Source organism: Cryptomeria japonica, chromosome 10, assembly GCF_030272615.1.
Source record: "Cryptomeria japonica chromosome 10, Sugi_1.0, whole genome shotgun sequence".
NCBI classification, from domain to species: Eukaryota; Viridiplantae; Streptophyta; class Pinopsida; order Cupressales; family Cupressaceae; genus Cryptomeria; species Cryptomeria japonica.
Window position 1 is genome coordinate 642,282,408 of NC_081414.1, and position 25,154 is coordinate 642,307,561.

At 36.8% G+C, this 25,154-nt stretch overlaps 1 protein-coding gene across 5 annotated transcripts in view; it reads left to right on the forward strand.

Moving 5' to 3' along the window:
• The first annotated feature begins 315 nt into the window (after nt 1-315).
• The window catches only part of LOC131073392 (pentatricopeptide repeat-containing protein At5g24830), a 41,506-nt gene continuing 16,667 nt past the window's right edge, over nt 316-25,154 (forward strand). For 3 of the 5 annotated variants that reach the window (XM_058009818.2, XM_058009819.2, XM_058009820.2), the window contains exon 1: nt 316-3,344. In XM_058009818.2, the coding sequence (XP_057865801.2) occupies nt 431-3,073 (2,643 nt within the window). In that variant the 5' untranslated portion in view covers nt 316-430 and the 3' untranslated portion in view covers nt 3,074-3,344. The remainder of the gene's footprint in view (nt 3,345-25,154) is intronic. The other 2 variants (XM_058009821.2, XM_059213091.1) reach the window with 2 other exon arrangements.

Consider the following 25,154-nt stretch of genomic DNA (forward strand, 5'->3'; position numbering starts at 1 on the left):
AACATCAACTCACTCGACTCCTCATTTGAACTATTTTATCTTAAACGATTATAATTTCAAAATATACAATTATATACAATACATAAATTTAAACTCCTTAACTTTTAATATGCAAAATTACACTTATTTTAAAAAAATAACATCAAAACAAAAAAAGACATCTCCACAACCAACAACAAATGTATTTAATATAACTAACTTCATATATTTTAAATTTCATAATTTACAGCATATCCATTACACCACTTTTGGTGCAAGTGCTAGTATTAATAACTTAGAAGAGGACATTTTTAACTCTTCTCCAGATTGGAGGTCCCCGCTAAATTTATCAGGATTTCATTTACGATTTCGACGGGACGACGTTAATTTGGCCTAGAATATTTATTAAACAGGAAACGTATAAGCACTCTATCATGGAAGCCTCAAAAAAATGATGAGGATGCTTCAAATTACCCTAAAAAATTGCCAAATCCAATCCAGAATATCTAATCCAACTGCATTTTCGCCACACATCAGTTTTTACTACATAGCTACAAATTCGGCTTCCCAAGACCTTTCCAACGGTGGCTTTTGTGTAGAAAACAATGAAGTTTCACAGTCAAAACCCTCGATGGATTCAGATGTTGTTGTCGATCATGTGTGCGGTCTTCTACGGCACAAGAAATGGTCTTCCTTGGAAAAAATGGTGCCCAGATTGAATCCTTCAAGGCTATATTCAATAATCTGCAGATGTTCTCAGAAGCCTAGGGTTGCTCTGGAATTCTTTTTATGGGTTAAAAAACAGCTAGGACTTCAGCATACAGTTGATTCATATTGTGTTACGATTGATGTCATGAGAAGATGGAGAAGGGCGAGGGCTTACGCCTGGGTTTTTCTTCAGCGCCTTCCGATGCAAAAGAGTAAGGGATTTATATTGGAAGTGGCTCAATATTTTATTATTAAATTTCAAAATTTAATAGTTTTGGATACGATCATATATTCATTATCCAGGGCTAAAATGCTCAGTGAGGCTATTATGGTGTTTTGTGATATGGGTGGGTATAAATTTTGTCGTTCTATTGAGAGTTTTTACTTTTTTTTAATGTGTGTGAAGGAGGAGGGCTTATTTTCAGATTCTAGCTTAACAATGGGGCAATGTATAACTGAAACTAATTGGAGTTGGGTCAGTTCAACAAGAGGTTTGCATTTTAATGAGAAGGGCGATTCAGAAATGAGGAATGCATTTTTGGTGCATAGGGATTGCAAAAGGTTAAGATATGAGCATTTTTGCAAGGAGGATACAGAGACAATGGCATTTATGCATGCAGAAGAAAGGACGGAATTTGATAGAAATTTTGATGTTTTTGTGTCTGGTTCAAATATTTACAATCAAAATGAATACATAGGAAACATTTTGGGTGACAAAGATCGCGAGAAGTTAAGATTTGAACGGTATTTCAAGGAGGATAGAGAGAGTGTGCAATTTTTACATGCAAAGGAAAACATGGAATTGGGTAAAAATGTTGGTGTTCTTTCATCTTGTTCAGATTTTTTAAAAGAAATTAGATCCATAGAAGCAATTCTTGTCAAGGATACTCGTCCAGTTTTGATTAAATATAATGACACTATCGGTTACTTGTGTAGGGAGGGCAGGCTGAGGTTGGCTTTTGGGATTCAAAATGTGATGGTCGAGAAGGGTATTCGCCCCACTATATCTACTTATAATATTCTCATTAACGGGCTTTGTAAATTTGCTCAGATGGATGGGGCAAGTGAGCTGCTAAAGGATGTTGTTGAAATGGGTTTTCTCCCTGATTGTTTTACATATAATACATTGATAGATGGGTACTGCAGGGTAGGGTGCTTGGAAAGGGCATTTAGATTGCTGTATACAATGTTCAAAAATGGTGTCCAACCGAATGTTGTTACGTGCAATATCCTCATGAGTGGTCTATGCAAAATTGGCAAAGTGGAGGACGCGAAAAAACTTTGGACTAAAATATTGAATCGGGATGAGTTGTATAACTTGGTTAGTTCAACTATCCTGATTCATGGATGTTGCACCCAAGGCAACATGCACGAGGCTTTGGATTTGTGGAACAAAATGATGAGTGAAGGTGTTGGGCCAGATGTTATTGCTTACAATGTTCTTATACATGGATTTTGTTTAAATGGAAATGTGGGGCATGCTTTGAAACTGTGTGGGAAGATGACAAAAGAGGGTCTTGTGCCTGATATATTTACATATAATACCCTGATTAATGGGTTCTGTAGGGAGGGTGACTTGCAACAGGCTTGCTGGATTTATGATGGCATGTTAGATGCAGGACTTGTCCCAGATCTTGTTTCCTACAAAACCCTTTTGAGAGAGCTTTGCAAGCAGAGGAATGTTATAAAAGCAAAAACATTTTTTCAGCAAATGCTTGATAGTAATGTTGGTGTTGATCATTTTGTATTTAACATACTTATTGATGGTTATGTCAAGGAGGGGAATATGATGGAAGCTTTTAGGATGCGTGATAATATGGTGGCTTTTGGTTTGGTTCCTAATGAAATTACCTACAATTTACTCATCCATGGTCTTGGCAAAGAAGGTGACATTCAACAAGCACTTAGACTGAAGCATGAAATGAAAGCATATGGTTTAGTACCTGACCTTGTTACTTATAATTCACTTATCTATGGACTTTGCAAGGACGGTCACACATTAGAAGCTTCTCAGCTGTATGATGAAATGATAAGTAAAGGTATTTGTGCAGACAAATTTACATACACTGAACTCATTTTTGGGTTTTGTAAGAGAGGAAAGATAGAAAAGGCATGCGGACTTCTTCTAAGGATGCAAAGAAAGGGTTTGTGTGTGGATACCATAGCATCTAATATTGTCTTTTTGACACTTAGCAAGAGAAATAAGACAGATGAGGCACATGAGCTTTTTGAAAGGATGAAAAGAAATGGCTTGCCTGTGGATAATATCACATACAATATTCTCCTAACTGGATACTTAAAGGAGGGCAAACTGCACAAGGCTCGCAAACTTTTTGAAGAGATGGAAGTGAAAGAGTTACATGTCTCTACTCACAACATTCATTAATTAGCTTGGTAAGGGGATTTCTTAAGATTTATGATGGGATGATGCCAAATTGTCTTGTGACTAGCCTTGATGCACAGAATAGCCTGACTAATGGACACTGAAGTGAATGCCACTTGCAAGGAGCTGAGGTGCTGTCCGATGCAGTAAATGAAATGGGTGTCAAATCTGTTGAATGGCAACAGTGAAACAAAATGCTGAAAGCCAACTTTAACACGCTGGAACAAAATGCAGAACTTAATGTATCCAACTCTTGACAAACTGTCAAAATCAGGTAAATGCTGAACATTTTTGTTGCCTCTTTGTCAGCTTAGCTTATAGATGTTTTTTGATTTGTTCTATGAAATCCATAGTTGTGTATGATCCATGTATGCTCCAGCCTATTGTTCTTAACCATAACAATAAAAGTTTGAGATTTTTTTTTTTTTAATTTGTATAATTCTAAGCAATCAGAGTACAAGAAATAGTGAAACCTTGAACAATTTGAAAGAACACGGGAATATGCCATAAACAGGATAAAAAACTTATCCGCAACAATTACAAAATCAAAATGAATAACATGTGATTAAATGGTGAGTCATAGGTCTAAATACTAGCACTTGCAGCAGAAGGGGTGCACGGATCATGCCGATGGAGAAATAATTGCAACTTAATATGTTAGAAAGTACAATTCAATTTGTGCATTTAATACATTATTTTAGACAGAAAAATTTGCACACGAACAGATACATAAAAGATTATATATACAAAACATGACTCTGTATTGTGATGAGTTTCCCCAGATAGATCTACATGCATGACCTTGTCCCACAATAAAGAAGAATCATTGAACAAATCTGTTATATTTGATACTCAGAATTTCATAATAAATCCAAATCACAAATATCAAACATAATATATCTATTTGATTAGTAAAACAAAATTAAACCCCCTCTAACCCTCTCATTTACATTTATCAGTATCAACTCTACAATTAATCATAACATTCTTTAGAGTAATATAGGATAAAATTCTTTCTCTATGTATAGGGATTGTAAGGAGTTAACCTATGGATTTTGATGTGACTCATGACGGATAATGTTAATGGGGGCATAGTTAGGCAGAGGAGTAGATTGTGGTAGTGTTATATTACTCGTGCCCAAAATGAATGGTATTATTTGACTGAGAGCAGTGTTATCTTTACTTTTGAGACATTGCTTCTTTCTTTAATTCCTTTTTGTTCTTTTGCTACATGTTCTTGTTTTGATTTGGTTTGATATTAGCATCTTCTGCCTTGGAAACCTCTGCAATAGCTGTTGGCATTGCAACCTGATGAGTCTTGGCAATATATCTTTTCTGTGCCATGGCCTCTTGCATTGGAGCCTTCTTCCCCTTTGCTCACTTCACAGTACAAATATTCTTTAATCTCAATATATGCCTTTTGTTTTCTTTTTTTTGCTTTTGCAGTAGCAAAAATTAGGTTAGAGAGCACTGCAAACATCATTTCTGGCAAGCACTTGCTTGTTCCTCAACTGGTCCATTTTGCACCTGCATAATTGCTGCATTGGTGAGAGCTTTGATAACAAATGCCATGTACTGTCCCCATTTTTAAGCCATCTTGTTCTTTGAGTGTTGGCCAATTTTCATGGTTTTCTGTAGGTTTGTAGATGCACGCATTGGGAGAGTTCCAATGTTCTTGGTGAGCTCAATTCCCTGTCTCAGTGGATTTCAAAAACAATTGCTATTTATAGTAAGTGCTCATCTAGCATGGATCTTCCTGAGTTTTTTGGGTTTGTTCTCCTCAGTCCTCAGAGAACATTGCTATTTATGGTAAGTGCTTGCATGACACTAATCTTTCAGGGTTTTTTTGTGTTTGTTCTCTTCGGTTCGCAGATAACACTGCTATTTATAGTAAGTCTTGCATGACATAGATCTTTTTGGGTTTTTTAGGGTTTGTGCTCGTTGGTCCTCAAAGACAACTGCTATTTATAGTAATTTCTTTCATGGCATTGATCTTTTTGGGTTTATTCTCTTTGGTTCTTGGAGAACATTGCTATCTTTAGTATGTCCTTGTGTCAGCATCAATTATCATCTTACAACTTCAGTTATGTTTCTGCATGATCAGATTTCGATTTCCGGTGCTTGATGAGTTTCATGAGGTGATGGATATTATTTCAATATATACACTAAAGTTATTAAATGACTTTTAAATTTTTTGCTTTAGTGTTAAATAACAAAGTGCTAAGCGTTGACCCCAAAGTTGGATGCCTAGGTTATGAGGGAAATAAAACTGAAGTTGTTTTAAAAGCTTAATGAGAGATTTTTTGGGGGAAATTAAATATTTGAATTTTTAAAAGTGCCCTAATTCCCTCCAAACTCTATAAATTAGTTTCTGGGCACTCATTTCTTCATTCAGATGTTGCACACATAACAGGATGCTGCTGGAATAAACAAAGATTCAGATGCTGCACACATAATAGGGAATTTCTTCTGAGATTGATAGAGAACGGCGGAAACCCTCATCAAATACACTAGTTTCGGTGGTGAAAGATCCTCCCTAGTTGGTTTGGTGTTTTCACAGAGGAAACTCATTGGTTTTCATAGATTTTCTGGAATTGGGGTTTGAAGAAAATAAAAATATACAATGTTTTTTGGTTGCAGATTTGTGTGTTTGCTTTTTAGCAAAGATTTTGGGTGTTTTTGGTGGTGTTTCAAGTATTCTCTATGCTGGCTGTGCAACTGAGGGTTTCAGATGATGCCCTAGTTATAGAACCTTCTTTTGGCACTGAAAAAAAGGTGGAAAAGGTTTAAATTTGTGGGGCTATTCTTGTTGTTGGGTATTGAAATCATTGTTTGACTGCTGTATCATACGTCCAACAAGTTTCATTGGTGCTTGGTGTTGATTTTGCCATGGAATAACAGACTTACATTAATTAGAATGAAAGATACCCTTACAGATTTCTTTACCTAATCTTGCAATATTTTTCCCAGAATTTTAACAAGCAAATTTCTTTGACCCATCATTCCAATGTGCATTATTTATTTGCAGTTTAGGCAGTAAAGATTGCCCAAAACATCAAACCAAGATAGGAGAATTATCAAATCTGCAATTTTTTATTCAACCAGAGTTTTATAAATAATAACAGTACCACACGGAACAATTGGAATCCTGACCTTGCACAATTGTTACCAGAACCCGAATTGCATCAGCACACTGCTGAAAAGCTACAACGTTATACCCTTTTCGTTGGAAGTTGCCAAGCCAGGAAATGTGCGAGGCACAAGAAACTTCTATTCTTCAGTGACTGATAACTGTGACCCTGATAGTTGCAGTATAATCACTCCAGGATATTCAAGATACCTACTCACAATTCTGCCTTCAACAATGAACCACCATTTGTCTTCAATGATGTCTTTGTAATTTATGGTAGAGGACAAAAGCTGCGTCCAAGCAGGGGTCTCTGTATCCTAATCTTCCCTTCCTCTGACTATGGTCTTCTCAAAGATACCTGCCTTATGCATTGCTGCAAATTTCTAAGATACCGGCAATAGCATTAATAACCTCATGCACCAAATCTTATAGTGCTGATAGACATAAGCCTTACCCACAAATGTTAAACTTTATATGCAGCTCCTTAAACGGCAAATATTAATTTCAATCCACAGCTTACACAAGATATATGAATTCCACAGCCTATCAATGCAACGATGTATTAAAAAGAACCAAAGGTTTTGGGATTTACATTGGAGTCGGCTCCTTTAGTTAATTCCAGCAAATATTAGTCATGCTACGATTCACAAATATTGAACAATGACAGATAACTATATTATCAATTGGTATTAAATTGAACATTAACAGCTTCAAACTTATTTCTCCGATAATGCCTGATCATTGAGCTCCCTTTAATTATTCCTCAAATAACATGGTTACTCAGAATAAAATAATCTTATTCCCAAATCAGATACAGATATCAAATACCTCAAACATCTTTATTCCTGAGACAAAACTCAAATCCTTATTTGTCTCCATTGGAGACTTCACAAATTTGGCGCAGATATAGACTCCATCATGAATCCACCCTTTTGCAAGAACCATGTTATCATCCAGCTCTTCTGTCAAACTCCTGAAGGTTTCCGTCTCTAGAAATCATAAAACGTTTATCAGATCAAAAGCATGCCTTACTTCCGCCCTCCAGGCACCTTATAAAGAACTCCTAGAAGCTTCTAGAATATTAGGCCGACCACATTTGGAGAACTTTATTTAATCGATAATATTTATTAATTTATTATTATTTAATTAAATTAATTAATATTAAGTCATCATTTGAATACATCTTTTATTTTTTGACAACTTAATAAAAATCAATTCAATTAATTGTCACTTAAAAACTGGGGATGTTACATAGAAGTTGGAAAGGTGACTTTAGGTGTTGTGGCCAGCTGTTGGATAATGCTCAGGAGTGACTTATAGTCTAATCTGAGCTATATCAGACCCTGAGAAGATAACTAGTTTGATTGCTGGGTGTTATTTTTGTTGTTTGTAACTAGGTAAAAATGGGTTCGGATTGCCTTAAGGCAACATCCGAACCCATATAGGACTGGGTCCTATCCTAAAGGGGTAACGTGCCCCCAAGTTGAGCCCAGCCCTATACCTCCACGCCATCCTAAATACTCCACGCCACAATAAATAAATTGGCGCCAAAAGAGGGAGGCCGACTTGGATTTAATAAAGGCTAAGGACTCATATAAATAAAGGTTAAATTGCAAATGCAAATACAATTCATTTATCCATGAAATCAGTGAATTAGCTCTGCAAACAAGAGGTGAGAAATCACCAAAGAAGGCTGTGCGAATTTGTCCAAGGATTGGGCGAACTTATTCAAGAGGATATAGGGCATTTTGGTGCAGTCTTGAAGCATGCAAAAAGGGCAGATCTGATATATAAAGATCAGATTCAGAAAAGCAAGCTAAGTATTGTATTTGTGCAATAAGAGTGAATACATAATCTGACCTGTGGGTCTTTAATGCTGGGTTTTTCCTCCTTGGAGGTTTTCCCAGGGTATTTGTGTTTGTCTCTTGGTTCCTTGTTTCATTCTTGAATTTACTTGATTATAGTTTACTAAATTACAAATCTGATTAATAAACTAGGGCATGATTAAATGTTACAAATCTGATTACTGATCTACGGCACGAATTTAACAATTTTCAACTGTGTTTGGGTAATTGATGAAGTCTTCTTCAATTGGTATTTTTCAAAAGGGTAGTACAGCAGGTGTATGGTGAATATGGTGCATAATTATAGTCAAACAGACCTTAAAACAGCCCCTGTTCTAGCTTGGAAACAATCTGAAGAAGTGTCTTTATGATGGAGAATCAACCCAGCAATGATGGTGTGTATTCATGGTGATTTCTGATCATTTGCCTCTGTCATATTGCAGCCACTTGGATTTCAGTAGTTTGGACAGTATGTTGATCACTTTCCCCTGTCAAATAACTTGTTATTATGTTGAACAATGAAAGATGCTATCTTGTATACACCATTCTTCTATGTTGTCATGAGCAGCAGTGATTTTATCAGTAAAAACTTATTAGCAGAAATTTATGACTGTCCTATCTTTTGACACTAGTGTAGCAAGTCTAATCAGCTATATCATGTTGCATTTATGAGATATTTCAATGCTTTGATTGTGGGTTCAGTTGTGTTATCAGTTCATGTTGTAATGCTTCTGTGATCGTCAAAATCTTTGGGTTGCTGGCATAATCATATTGAAAAATTTCATCAGTTGCACAATATGCATCCTTGTCACCTTCACATTCATATTCAATTGCATCAAACTAGTAAAAATCATTGCCCTCATAGCATTCATGAAAATGCTTTTATTCGGGAATTCTTTCACTTATCACTGTGACTGTGACAGGGCATTTCATCGGACCATGAGGTAGATAACATGTCTCACATGATAACGAGTCTTCTTGAACATTCACTGGATCTCTTTACAAAAGTTTTAGGAGTATTTCATTCACTTTTGATGCCAAATTGAATTGTTGTCTTGGGGACAACAATTCAATTTGGCATCAAAAGTGCTACAATACAACACTATACACAGATTCATTTGGTCTCAAAAATTAGGTGGCACCTTCCTCATTGTCATGATAAATCTGTCACTGAAACATACTGCCATTTCATTTATCCCTTTAAGATAGCTGTTAACTCATGTATTGTAAATTTGGAAGACAACAACTCAATTTGGCATCAAAAGTGCCACAATACAACACTATACACATAGATTCATTTGGTCTCAAAAATTAGGTGGCACCTTCCTCATTGTCATGATAAATCTGTCACTAAAACATACTGCCATTTCATTTATCCCTTTAAGATAGCTGTCAACTCATGTATTGTAAATTTGGAATCTATTTTATCCCCATTTTTGTAACTTGAAGTGACCATAGAAGCAATAGTCTGCAAAAAATTGCAATTATACCTGATTAATCTTGAATCCTGAAGCTAGCTAATTTTTTCCCCGAAAAAATCCCGATTCACAAAAAAATCGTTGACCAATTGTTGACCCAATTTTCAATGATTTTTGCATTTAAGTCACGTTAAATCATGTTAAAATTCCCCTCAAAAAGTGTAAAAAATCGTTGTAAAAACTTGCAAAACCCTAGAAAAACTTGTGAAATTACTAAATTGCTTAGAAATAGTGTTGATCCGAGACGGACTCAAAGTCAATGTGGAATCAATGTTGAAAAAGTTTGTTATCTTGTCCCTTAGTTTTCTTTCTAACCTCTGAAAATCCCTAATAAAGGAAAGCAAGGAGTAATGGCGGTCACCAACCAAATTTGAAAGGGCCTCAAACATCCTAAATCATGGGGGGCATATAAGATAGTATTGAAGGAGCTGGAAAATCTTCTCTAAATCGATGCTTGAATATGACTCAAGCTCTCCGCACACCCCAACCCATAGATTCTGATGCGAATAAGTATAAATAATATTATATACTACCTTTAAAAATTAATAAAATTATGCACTGTTATAGATGGCATTTTGACAGGGAAGGAGTGAACCCCTATAGTTTATAATTAATACTATAAAGTAGTTTTAAAATTTAAACTATTATAGACTATGAATATATATTAATAGTTATATAGTAAACTATAAATAAAAAATAATGTACATATTTAAATTTTAATATAATATATAATGTATATTATTTTTTGATGGAGGAAACTCGGGTTTTAGCTTGATCTGATCGCAAATAGATCATTTCTCTTCCTACAAGGCCATTTTCGGGGGGTCATCATTCCCCACGAGCTCAACGACCCACCAAATGTAGAAAGCCCACAAGCTCAATGACCCAGCAGGGTTTTGAACCTTGGTGGCCGACTCACCAAGGGAGTGTTTCTACCACAACACTAAATTTTCGAAGACATATATAATATCTATAGATATAGATATATGATATATAATTTATAATTGATATAGTTAATCTTTGCTCAAACAAAGACATGCAATTCATTATGGGAGCAATATATCCAAATTGCTCCATGAAATAAATCTAAATGACAACAAACAAGCTTACATAGTTGTAATAGAACAGCCTCCAACACACAATCATTAAAATTTGTCTCTACCTAAAATAGTAGTTGCAAGCTAGGTATTGCCAAAACCAGTGGCTTGCTGTTAATTTTAAGCAATCAAATGTTAATCTTAAATAATCAGGTTATAACAGAACAGTAACAGCAATAAAAACACAAAACAAGACATACCAATACCCTGGGAAAACCTCCCTCTTGGAGGTGAAAAACCCAGCCACAAAGTACAATGTGTATTATCTCAAATGTAGGCAATTACAAGGCAAGTGTGCTTATCTCAGATTGATGTTCAACCAACAAGATAGCAGATCTGAATTCCTCTTTATATGATAATGGAGATTGCAGCCCTTATCATCAGCATCAAATTCGCTCAATGCAAGTCTTCATTAGCTTCGCAAGATCTTGATAGCATCACCTAACAGCCAGCCTTCACACAATGGATGAGGATCAAGTTAGCACAAGAGAGAGAGAGAGATCGCCAAATGTTGGAGAGCAGATGTCATGTGTTGACAGCCTTAAGAATGATTCGCCTTGTATGTGAATTGATTCATTATGCTGTGCACATGACTTGCTTATATACTTGACTTGTGGTGTCAAGCCTCAAGTCAGCCTGCCTTGTTAATTTAATAATAATATTATGTAGATCGTCTTAATAGGTCTTGACCTATTAAGACGTTATTGCTTGATTGCCAATACCACACGCTACATGAGTTTGGGCCCAGACCAATTACATAATCGCTCAAAATACATATTGGGCCTACCCTATCTACAAGTTACATTCAATATAGGACCACAAGTTACATCGCTCAATTAGGGTCAGACCAAATTACAAGTTACATTTATAGGGCCTGTCCTATCCACAAGTTACATTATATATAGGTCTTGCCCAAGCAAGACATAATTACAAGTTACATGTATTTGGGCCGAGCCCTAAGTTCGATTTACATAATAGATAATACATGTGTATTTTAATTTGTCATTGACAACATTAAAATACAATAGATAGGTGTCCTATCTAGCTACCATTTCAACACTTGCTAATCTTTTACTTCAGCTAAACAAATGCCTTTTGTTGAATTCTACCCCATATAAAAGACTTACCAATTGCCATCAGGGAATATAAAGCATTGCAACTGTGGAGTATGATTTGATAAGCTTTCTCAAATATTGAACTACCCCTAGAAAACTCCTTGCCTCAATCACAATGAAAGTCTTGGATCACTTCAAAATGGCTTCCACTTTGACTAAATTCCTAACAATAGCTAGATCTCTGCCTGATAAATTTTGTTCTCAGCTACTTCATGGAATCTTTGATCTTAGACTAAGACAACTATTTGGTGCCTGCCCTTTTAAAAAGTTGAATGAATATTTTTGCCTATGTGATTAAACAACAATATGAATATGAACAACAAAAATCTATTTTCTACAATTCATGGGTCTAACTCTATTTTATTTACTCTCTATATCTATATGCTATGGAAATGCCCTTGAGTTTAAAAAAAAAGTAGTTTGTGTCTATTTTTCTGTAATTTTTTTCACATTTTTTAAAAATCCAAATTTTTACCTATTTTTTCAAAAAAACTTATACTTTTGGTTTGCCGATTTTTCCCCAAACGATTTTTGTTGCTATGATATAAAGCATTGCGATCGTGGAATATGATTTGATAAGCTTTCTAAAATATTGAATTAACCCTACAAAACTCCTTTCCTCAATCACAATGAAATTCTTGGATCACTTCAAAATGGCTTCCACTTTTACTATTTGTTTGTTATTTTTTGATCTCAGCTACTAAAATAGACTTAGCTAATATTTGATCTCAGAATTAGACAACTATTTGGTGTATTTGGTGACTGCCCTCTTAAAAAGTTAACTAAATATTTGCCTATGTAATCCGCAATATGAATATAAACAACAAAATAATATTTTCTACAATTCATGGGTTAAACTCTATTTTATTTGCTCTTTATATCTCTATGCTATGGAAATTCCTTTAAATTTTTTAAAATTTTTTTTTTTGTTTCTTTTCTACGATTTTTTTGCCGATTTTTTCAAAAAATCTTATACTTTTGGTTTGCTGATTTTTTCCCCAAATGATTTTGGCTACTATGAGTATTGAACAACCCTCATAAATTATTCCCAAGAATCAATATAGCTATCTAGAATGCTCTCTACCATTCTCTTGCACTGTCCTCCAAAGACTTAACAAATAATTTCATCATGACATCTTATTATCAATTTCATAGTTGTTGATAATATTCATGAAATGTTTTAGGTGTTATTCTCTTATGACTCAATAGTTACCTTGAAACTTAGGGATCTTTTCTTTTATCTCATTTGGAATAGCTTTGGGGTAATCTGGGATTCCAAAAAAATGCAGCTGTCTACATTGCTTTACTCCTAAGCGTTGTCTTGCTTGGGAGAGTTTCTGAGCATACCTCCTAAGTGAAGCTTTCACATGTGGGTAATGAATTATGGGTTAGGCTGCTCATTTGGAGCTGGTTGATCGGAGCATAACAACCATCATTTTTGATTTTGTTATTGAGTACTTTGGGCTTGCAATTGGGCCCATTAAGCTCTTTGAGCTTGTTAGTGTAAGTTAACAAACTGCCAACTGCATACAAACAAAGTAACATAGTGCAAGATAATTTACTCCTAAGTGCTGTCTTGCTTGGGAAAATCTCTGAGCATACCTCCTAAGTGGAGCTTTTACATGTGGTGGGTAATGAATTATGGGTTTGGCTGCTCATTTGGAGCTAGTTGATTGGAGCATAACAACCATCATTTTTGATTTTGTTATTGAGTACTTTGGGCTTGCAATTGGGCCCATTAAGCTCTTTGAGCTTGTTATAATTCTATCTATCCTTGAAGTTCTTGATGCCTTTGTCTTTGATGATCAAGCGAATCTAATTCTTAGTGAATGTCTCCTTTTCTATCATCACTTTTTGAATGAGTGGGTTCATTAGCATCACAACATGTTGTATTATACTTATTACTTTTTCTATGGGAAAAGGTAGGGGAGGTAGGATGTGAGTCAACATGCAAGGCTCTCACAGTAGGATAGTTCATACCCAAATTTGAGACATGCACATCATGAGATTTATCCCTACATCTATTGATAGGTATATCATTTCTTTGAACTTTGTAAACATACATATGAGTCCTCTATTGAGTCGTAAGCATTTGGTTAGTTGAGTCATCTAATGTATAGTGATATTCATCTCTCAGATCAACAAATATTCCATCTCTACTAGATGCACCAACTTCTTGTTCTTGAGGAGGTATAACAAACTTGTATTATTGGCTTTTCGTATAGCTTGCTGCTTCCTTGTATGTATTGATGTGTCTTCTTGTTTTTGAAAATCTCTTGATTGTCTCCTCCTTTTCATCGCAGGAGTTTTTACTTAGATCTTCAATTGGGGTTGGATTCAGTAGAGTCACTACATTTCACATGGAACGAAAAATAAATTCTTCAGCAATTAGAGGTGGTATAGATCATGAAAACTAGGATTAATTGTTCCCTGGCAATTTGTTAGTGTAAGTTAACAAACTTCCAACTGTATACAAACAAAGTAACATAGTGCAAGATAATTTCAAGTTGTGGAGTTGTGAAAGATGACAAGATGCCGACTGCACCCAACAATTTGAGAATGCTGCCAAATTATTTTATAATGGCCACATTGAAAAGGTTTGCAAAATGTGAACTAAGATTTTATCTCTTTGACAATGGTGCTAAATTAGTTGGTGCTCAAACATGTAATTCCACGAATCCTAAAGATATGCATATTACAGAGGTAATTGGATAAAATAAATGAATGATTGAAAGATCATTTATAGAGTTACAAGATCGATGTTTCTATAAAGAAACAATCGATAACAAAAGACAAAATTAGAAACTAACTAATTACACTAGGATGACCATTAACAAACAGAATAAGAAGATATTATTCTAATAGCCTCCCTTAATGGTCATCATCCTAACTACCCATAGAAAAACAGAGAAGGCAGCCCCCTTCTTCTCAGAACGTTCTGCGACAAGAGCCTACCACTGACCCTGTCACTGAGATGAGCTTTCCATTGACCCTCCCAGAATCTGGAGAACTTCTAGATAATACAAACTGTTCACAAACTTTTGCAGATGAGCACAATGCCCCAAAACAGACTGCAAGAAGCCACAATTTTTGAGGAAAAAATCGCAAATCCAGAAACTGAAGGTTACAAAGCATAGTTTTTTGGAAAACCCCTAAGACAAGAACACCTGTACCTATCATTTTTGAGGAAAAAATCAGGCAAAACCCAGAATCTCACGTGAACATCGCAAATTACAGATGAGCAAACACGATTTTTGAGGAGAAAAATTGGTCAAAATCCATAGACAAAACATAAATCCGAGGCATGGATTAGAATACAAAACTTAGTTTTTTGAGGGATAACGGTAAAACCCAACAGAATTTTTGAAGGATAAAAATTATTAAAAGCCTCCCAGAATTTTTTTAAGAGAAAAAATTTATGAAAACCCATTAGAATAATTTTTGTGGATTAAATCCCACGAAGTAATTTTTTTAAGGGACAAAAACCACTAAAAACCCATTGATTAATTTTTTAAGGGACAAAAATTAGAACACCCTACCAATAATTTTTGAGGCGAAATTATTAAAACCTAGAAAAAAAATAATGGCTGCCGAAAATAAACTCAGGGTAAAAACCCTAGGCAGCTAGTAGAACACGCGGCGCCATGAATCTGCATGAAAAATCTTGTCTAAAAAATTGCGGCTGTAGAAGAAACCATAGGGTGCGAAAATAACAACGATGAAAAAAAACCACAAATTGTGACAAAAAATCGTTGCGAGGGCTTGACACAGAATGAAATCACGTGATGGGAAGAAAAAAATCGCAGGCCAAATTCATGCAGGTGCAGACGAAATCTAGTCACATCAAACAAAGGGCACAAAAAATGTGTGAAATAAGGCGCAATTTATACAGATAAGCTTTGCTTCGCCATGCCATCGACAATTACACAAAACTGATGCGATCTTCCAAGGGAATTGAAAGGTTTTCATATCTTGAATCATTTATCCAAATACCCAATTGAACTTAGCACACTTTAATGTTTAGGCCAACTATGCACTACAATTGAAAATCATCCAACCAGAAATAGAATGAACCAAGGAATTATCAACATCCACACATTACTCTATCACAATTAATGAAATTCATCTAACATGAGGATCCAACAAGAAAACATACAATATGTAGAAGAAACACCACTACCCACCATGAATTTAATGAAAAGGATGTTTATCTACAAACTTGGCAACAATTCCTACCTTCTCCTATACTCTATTTCTTATTATTTGGCTGCAAATATTAACCTTTACAAATGAGGAGGGCAAGCCATATATAGTGCTCTCAATACAATTGGCCAAGATAAAATCCAAATCAATGGCCAAGATTGAAAGATAGAAACCCTAATTAGGGTTTGTTACACCCATTACATAACATTTAATGCTTGACCAATGATAAAATTACATTTTTAGGACACGTCAATCATTGAATTCCGACCAATGAATGATGAGGTTAAGTACATCAAACTTTGTGCCTCCATATGTGGTAGTTATCCTCTTCGTTGGATGAGTCAAGTCCATTGAGTCTGGACTCCTTGACTAGGAATGATGTGATTGGGTTGATGAAGGTGAGTTGTTGCCACCTTAGCTTGCTCCACTTGTAGATCATCACAAAGGTTTGCTCTTTCATGATGTTGATCTTCATCTTGAGATGATGAGTCTTTATTCTTCCTGTTGGTGTTTGTTTTATCATCTACCAAACATTAGAATAGGATACCCAAAGGTATTCTATCCTCTCCTGAAAAATTACTACTGATTCCAAGGTCTTTATATGCGAACAAGCGACTTTAGTTGGATAGCTTCTTGGGTAGTGTATGCTGAAAATCTCAAGGGGCACTTATGTTAACAATTGTCTATTAAACTGCTGGACTTAGACGGATTTAGCAATTTTAGGCTCTTCTTTATTTTTAGGATTTTTTGGGATTTAGACTTTCAAAAAGGAGAAAAGAGATAGGGTTCAAGAAGGCTAATCTAGTCCTACGAACTCCAGAGACGGTACCAATTGGGTGCTCTCAAGAAACCAAACCATGCTTCGCCACACTAGGGACAACTACACAAAGCCAGTGCAATCTTCGATGGATTGTGCTTATGATTAAGATGTTGGGATGCACAAAGGATGGGCTCAGACTAACTTTGCACGGTGAAATGGAACTCATCCATTCACTAAAAGTATGAGCGGAGATACACCATTGATTGACACTTATCAAATCCTTCATTCAAATTAACAACAATGAAAGCAAATCTAAATTAATTTTAACTAAGTGTTGAGGAAATTGAAACCATGCAAATCATTCAAACAATAGGGATTACAAAGCCTTAAGAGAAAGCGCACATGCAATATATTATCTAGAAATGACCTTACGCAACAATACATAAAAAATCTCACACTCTCCAAATGAGAGGAGGTGGCTTTATATAGTTTCTCAAAAATAAATGAACGATCGAGATAAAACAGTGATCAAGGGCCAAGATTGAAAGCTATAAACCCTAATTAGGGTTTCCCAAAACACTATCGGCTGGAATGAATAAGAAAGTGACATGTGGCACAACTGCTAATTTCATTGAGGTGAGCGTCCACTTTCCTCTTTCGCAGATTCAATGTGCCTGGACACAATAAGCCTGACCTCCTCCATAGTGACACTTGACAAGCTGCTAATTTAGAAGTCGATGATGTCCACATCATTGGTACATGTGGCAAGGATGCTTTCCCACTCAACCTCTTGGGCAAGAAAGTTTTCATCGATGAAGAGAAAGTTTGCAATCCTCGAAAGATCGCCCTTGTCAATCATCCTTGAGTCCTTGAAGAAGTTTGATTGAATCCTGGCTCTCAGGTTCTTTTCTTGCAAATGCTTCTTAGCAGTCGCAGCAGCTTGTGACGATGGACATGTTTCCAGCCCATTCCCAATCGTGAGGGAGGAGGTTCCCGCCTTCTTTTGTTTATCTCTTTGAATCACCATATACCCCTCCAATTGCCTCACAACCTCGAGTAACACAACTCGGTTGGTAGGGTAAGCTGGAAGCTTGTAGGGAGACCCAGTAAACCCCTTAATTCTAAGGTAAGTGAACTTCGGGTATTGGATATACCAATATCCAAATCTACTGATGAAGTCCATAGACTCTTCAGAGAGTCTCTAGTGCAGTCCACCTTGCAACGTCTGTGTGATGTACATGAGGAAGGTATCATTCACTCTTTTAAAATGGAACTTTTCTTCCATGTGGAGCTGGGGATAACAATCATAGACCGGAAACTGGTTTTCTTTGTTTCCCACTTCCCCTCTGCAAGTGAGACCTTTGTATCTGTAGATTCTGGCCAAGGAATAAAACAGGTACGAGCTCATAAAGAAGGTCCTATTTGCTTCTAGGTTCCTCAGCAAGCTGTCCAAGTTGTCACTTATTATTCGGGCCCAGTCTATCATTTTCACTCGATTCATTGTTTCATTAATGAAGTAGTACATCTAGGGCTCGAATGGAGCACCTTGAGGGTTTCCCATTATCCTGTTCAACAGAATGATCATGTCTCCAATGTCTTCCTTGAAGTATGCTCTCACCAAGCTCTTCCTTTGAAGTTTGGAGGCGCCTTTCCTTGGCTTATCCAGCCAGGAATGATTAACGATGGCGTCGTACTCCTCCAAGTGGTCCTGATACATGCCATCAGCTTCGTCCTTGGTCACGTACACAGTGTTATGATACTCTGGGATCTTGAAGGCTTCTCTTATGGCCTCATCGCTGATGTTCGCCAACACTCTTCCATCAGGTGCAACAATGTCCTTATTGGTGGGGTTGTAATGCTTAACACATTCGACTACTAATTTGGTGCATTTCATGGTGGGGAGAAAACCAGCAGCATGCACGATGCCACTCTTCATCATCTTTCGTGCGGTTGTGGTAGGCACAAGGTTGTCCAAACCAAACATCCGCTTCTTAAATTCCCTCAGATTGATGTGCCCGAGGTTGGTGTCGCTAATATTCTTCCACTTCGAAGTCATCCTTGACTCAGGAGGAGCATCTTTATCCACTTGAAATTTCATAGTGCCTAAAATCTGCAATTAGACAAGGCTGCGAGTGGCTAAGTGTTTGAAAATTTTATTTTATTATCATACTTGGCCACAAAAACTGGATTTTCATCTGTCAACTCTTCAATCCTAAGGATGATTGTGATCATAAATCGACACCAAGTGTTATGACTTCAAAAACTTTCTTTTACTTAGTCAATAAAATGATTTTCATTTGAATAAATCTACTAAAATCATTTTCAATGACTGAAAAAAACTCAGAAAATATACAAATCTGCATCGTAAATTCAACTTCACTTTCGAATAAATCACAATAAGGCTGGAAGTTTCTCAGAAAATTCAGAAAGAATTAATAATTCTTCCTTATACCAGCTGGCTTCATTCAAAAATCTGTGAATCCTTTGTCAAGAAGCTTGCCAAACTGCAAGCAATATCAAAACTTTCTCCAGATAAACTCCAATCTGCAAATACTTCACTATGCTCTCCTTAAGAATTTCGAACTTCTTGGTGTAAAAATGAAGTTACAAATGATGTATTTGTAAATGAAGTTGAATTCTTAATTAGAAACACGCAAAATCATCCAACTCATGTTTCTAAATCTAACTCAAATCTTTGGGAAAGTGTTGTCATCTTCTTTAGTTCGAAATTCCTTTACTTATGCAAGTTTCTAAATTGTTTTTAGTTTATTAATTCGAACTAGGCTCATAAAATAGTATCCTCCAAAAAGTTTCTAATTTGGAACTCAGTATGAAAATCATTTTGATTCGCAAATATCTTCTTTCCAATTTTAATTTTGAGTTTCCATTTTGTCTTCTTAACTCGCTGATCTCAATTTCCAACTTTCTAAATTGATTACAAGTTCGATTTTTAGGAAGATTTGATGACATCACTTAGCATTTGAATTCAATTTTGAACCTGCTGTTGACTTTGTTTGACTTCCAAGAGTAGGGCGGAGTTTTGAGGCTTCAACTTCATGCTTGCGCAGAGTTTTATGACTTCTATCATCATGTTTGTTTGTCTTTAATTCCAAGTTTGGGCGGACTTTTAGAGGCTCTCTTCATGGGCGGCCTTTCTCCTTCTTACCTACCATGCATGGCGGACTTTTATGGCTCCACCATCTTCTTTATCAAACTTGGGCGGACTTTCAGTACCTCTTCAAGTCATAGGGCGGAGTTTTAAGAGGGTCTTCAACATCATACTTAGCACCTTGGGCAGACTTTTATTACCTCTTCAAGGCATAGGGCAGAGTTTTGATGGTCTTCAACATCATACTTAGCACCTTGGGCGGAGTTTTGATGCATCTCTTAGGGCGGACTTTGGAGTGATCCCAACATATGGCGGACTTTAGATCTCCCTCTACATGGCGGACTTTAGATCTCCCTCTATATGGCGGACTTTGGAGACCTCTCCACCATGGCGGACTTTAAAGGCTTCTTTAGGTATGGCGGAGTTTTTATCATGACTACCAAGGCGAAGTTTGGGAAGACCTCCACCAAGGCAGAGTTTTGGGCTACCTCCTTAAGCATGGCGGACTTTCTACTACCCCTACATGGCGGACTTTGGACATTCCCCATGATAGGGCGGACCTTTTGAAGTTACTATCCAGGGCGGAGTTTTGAAACATGGTTACCAAGGAGGGCGGACTTTTGGTCTATCTCCAAGTGTGGACTTTGGACTTGTTTGCTTCACATGCCTTTCTTCTAGGGCGGACTTTTGAACACCTCCAAAATGAGCATCTTGGGCGGAGTTTAGGAAGGACACCAAGGAGGGCATAGTTTTGAGCTCCCTCTTCTTGGCCTCTTTAACACACTTGGTGGACTTTTGAAACACCTCCATCATGGCATAGGGCGGACTTTTGGAAGGTTGGCTACATGCTTGGAGGGCGGAGTTTTCAAACATCTCCTTCATCATGGCGGACTTTCTGAAGGCCTCCCCATCATTCCCTCTTCAAGGTGGACTTTGATGCCTCTCCTAGCCAAGGCAAACTTTTGGTCTATCACAAAGGGGGCGGACTTTTGAAGTGACTCAAGGCATAGAGCAAAGTTTTGAAACATCACTAAGGGCGGACTTTGGAGGCTTCCCAAGGCATGGCAGAGTCTAGAGTGTTCCCCTAGGGCGGACTTTTGATTCCCTTTATCATGGCGGACTTTGAGCATCTCTTCAATAGGGCGGACTTTCTGAACCCCTGTCATGACACTTAACCTTATCCATTAGCTAGACTTAGAAGAATTTTGGAAAAATTTCAAAATTTCACATTTTAACCAAATTTAACCAGATTAACTTGAAATTTGAAGCATTATGACCCCTAAAATGTAGGGAACTGACTTTTTAGGTCAAAACTTGGAAATTTTGGATCCCGGTCGAAGCAGGTCAGTGGTATTAGTGCAAACCCTAGGTTCCCATCCTGAAAAAGCAAAAAGCAGACATCTCTAAAAAATAGGGAAAACTTTCTAAAAATAGCCATACCGGGGATTGGGCTAAAAATCCCCAAAATGAAGCTTCCTAAAAAATAGGAAAAAGCAAAAAAGCAGACTTTCTAAAAATAGAAAGTTGTTCAAATTCGTCCAAATCAATTGCATTCTTCGTCCTTTGGCCTTTCTAGGCACTTTGACGGTGTCCTGACTCTAGAATCACATGGTTTGCAAAAACTAACTCTCAATCCTTAGGACCTGAACTGCTCAAAACTAAGCAAGGCTTGACAAAACTGAAGCGGAAGGCCACGAGACACTAACAAAAACCCTAGAAAGCAGGAAAAGAGGGTCCATTGGCAATGGGGCGATGTGTGAAAAAGGTCACAACACTTCCCTTGCAATGTTGATGAATGTTGGAGCGTTCTTCATGTAGAGCAATTTGCTTCCTAGCTTAGCTTGATCTCTCCTATTGTGAAGTCCTCTCTCTTGTATCGCGTAATACTCCTTGTGTTTTTAAGGCGACCCCTATGTAGTGCTATATAATGCTTAGAATCCATGGCCCTAATCATGATCTGCACTGGAATTGATGTCTTGACTTTCATCCCTGATGTTGCAATTTCCTCCTTCACGCCTCCTAGCTTTGCTGAATTGTTGTGGAGAGCTTTCTTTCTTTGTTGCAATGCTTCCTTAAAATGATTGCAACTTGCTCCTTCATCCTCTTCCTTAGTTATACCTGCATAACAAACACGAATAGCATTACACATATGGTATAGACATATTTGATCAACACCCAATCTAATGTGCATCCTAAATGATGGTAAAATGGTGACTTGACCTCTGATTTCTATGCCTGATTTTGCAATGGTTTAAGTTCTGATCTGATTTGAGTTTCAGATTTTGCATGTTTTAGGTCTGATCTGCCAAAGTCATGGATTTCCTTAGGTCGTGGATTTTCTCCACCCAAGGATAATTCACTAGTCTTCCTCAAGTTGTTGATTGCCTTGATCACATTCACCCTTCATCACACTTAGTCATTTACTTGATCAAATATCTCAATGTTGCACTTACCTTTGCTGAGTCGTGGATTTTATCAACTCAACGATGAAATTGCTCACCTCCACCTCCAAGTCGCGAATTTTGGTGAGTGGAGGATAGTCATCATCGTTGCTTGCTGACTTCAATCACTTAGTTGATCAATTCACTTAACCTTCGTTATGATGTTGATCTTCCTTCAATTCGCTCCAAGCAAGGGTTGAGTGAGTTTAATGTTTCATCTTCACTTCAAGGTTCAATCTTGTCATTCCCATGCTTGAGGTGTGGATTTTGGCAACTCAAGGAAAATGTCATCACTTACCACCTAGGTCGTGGATTTGAGCAAGGATAAGCACTGCAAATGCAACCTTCGCCTTGACTTAATCTTCATTTCACTTCATTCTCATCATGCTGATTTCCTCACTCAATTCAATCCAAGATATCTCTTCATCGCCTATCAAGACATTTGGATAGCGTCACTTACCTTCACAATTGCCCACTATGACCCCAAAGTCGTGGATTTAGGTAGGTTGTGGTTTTCCACAAGTCATGGATTTTTGTGACCCAAGGATAAACTCATCGATCTCCTCACCAAGTTGAGTGCTTCATCACTTGTCTAAGTTGATCATTTCATAGTCTTTGCTTTCTAACTTGGAGGATTCAAGGGGTAAAATCAACCATTATCACTTCCATTTAGCATCTTCACTAATTTCCTCAAGGTTGTGGATTTTGGTGAGTCATGGATAACTCACCTCGACCACCTTTGCTTGTTGATTTCACCAAGTGTTGGGTAACTTGGTCGTGGGGTTGACTTGGTGTATTTGTTCTCTTCCATCATCACTGAAATCTTGAATCATCTTCATCAATCGTCAAATCTCAGATTGATTATCATCTCTATGCTCCAACCTAAGGGTGAACAAACTGTTTGCTTGACTGCTCATCTCATCTAAGTCTCACCTGACTTGACCCAGAGGCTACACTGTGAAGCATACCTAATGACCATCTTGACCTCTATCTATTACTTAAGCACCGAGTACTAAGAAGACTACAAAACTAGTTCAGAGGGGAATTTGACTGCTGCTAGACTGCTTGACTTGATCACATCCCGACGACAAAGGCATCACATCCCCTCACAAGGAAGAGTTAATATCTCAAGAAACAACTGCCAAGCCAGATGACTAAGCTAAAACAGCTATGCTAGAAAGCGAAAAAGTGGGGGTCCCCATTTGCAATGGGGTGATGTGTGAAAACCTCACAACAAGATGCTTCTGCAACATGAAGGAAGCAAGAAAGGTCAACAAAACACTATACAAATCAAATCAAATAGGCACCAAATGAAGTATTTGCAGGCACCAAATCAAATATTTTTTTATATATTATTACTTTGAGTAATACCTTAATTAATATTGTAATCTAAGGTTAAGTTTGGTGCTGCTGCCAGAACATTGAAGCCAATTATATTTCTAACTGTTGACCTTTGGGAATAAATTGTGAACAACAAATCATGTACTTAATTCAGCACACATAAACTATTCAACTTTTTTGAATTGTTGCCTAGGTTTCCAAAACATTTAATTGTTGCTTCTTGTCACCTCATAAACCTTGGTTCTCTTCGTTGATTTTTCTAGCTTCAACAAAATTGTAGTTCTTATCAAAGGAATCTTCTAGAACTTTCTAGAAATTTTGAATTTTGAAAATTCTCAGTGTTGAAAATAATTTTTAATTTTAAATTTGGAAAATAATTAAAATGTGACAAATTTATTTTCCAATATGCTGGTCTGCTTTCATGTGAAAATTTTGATCAAAATTTACCTTTGTTCCTGGCATGTCAACTTAATTGTCTTCAAATTTTAGGTCTGTAGCTAGGTATCTTCACATATTTCATTTATGCTCAGATGAATCAATTGGCGTTAGTGTTTGACCAAACTTCCAAGGGACTTGGACAATTTTTTCTGGCCTTAGGGTTTGTGTTTAAGAATAAATTTTCTTCAATATGCACCTTTATGTCTTGGCGTGCTTCATGTCGACTGGACAATCATCTTTCTTTAACTTTCTCTTCCCTTAGGCAAACTTGAATCTTGTTTGTCTTGTTCAATTCATGTCTATGATCAGGTTTTTGAAGGAGTTTGGACAGTTATATGTCCTCTTGTCCTGAACAGATTTAGTAATATGATCAGACCTTCTGATCAAAATTTAAACCATCCTTTTTGTACTTAGCGAATTAGAAGAGTTTGGGAGTTGTTTTTGACATTGGGCTTGCTGTCCATGGTGAATTCCAAGGTTGATCAGACAATTTGTTTTGTATTTCTGTCATGCCCTTTGTCATGATTTGCTTGATGCTTTATTTGTCCAACCCTAGGCGGACTTGGATCATGTCATGCCACGTTTTGTGAGACAAATTTCAACTTTGAATGCTCTCTTTCTTGGCGGAATTTATATGCTTTGGACAGGTTTCAGTTGGAACTTTATTTCTTATGACAGACTTAAATAGTCTCTTCTTTTCAAGGCAAACTTAGAAGGCAAAAATTGGAATATGTTTATGACATGTTACTTTATGCTTATCAATCTACCAATCTGATATATCTTAATTCACTGTCTATGATGATCTTGGATGAGTCTTGGACATGTCGAATGTATTGGGTGCTTCCTTTAATTTTTTGGGATGCACAAGTGATGTCTTCTACACTTCCTAATTGAGTTCGTGCATGATTGAAGGCTGTATGATTTGTATTTTTTCTTGGAAAGCTTGGCTTTAATTCTCCTTCTTCAACCTGGACTGGGTCTTGGACATGTATCTTCCTCCAAATTTATCTTGCTTTCTCATCAAGGGCGGACTTGATATCCTTTTGGACAGGGTGAAGTACAGATTTGAAAGATTACTAAGGGGACTATGTGCAGATTTGAATAATCTCTCTCCCAAGGCGGATTTAA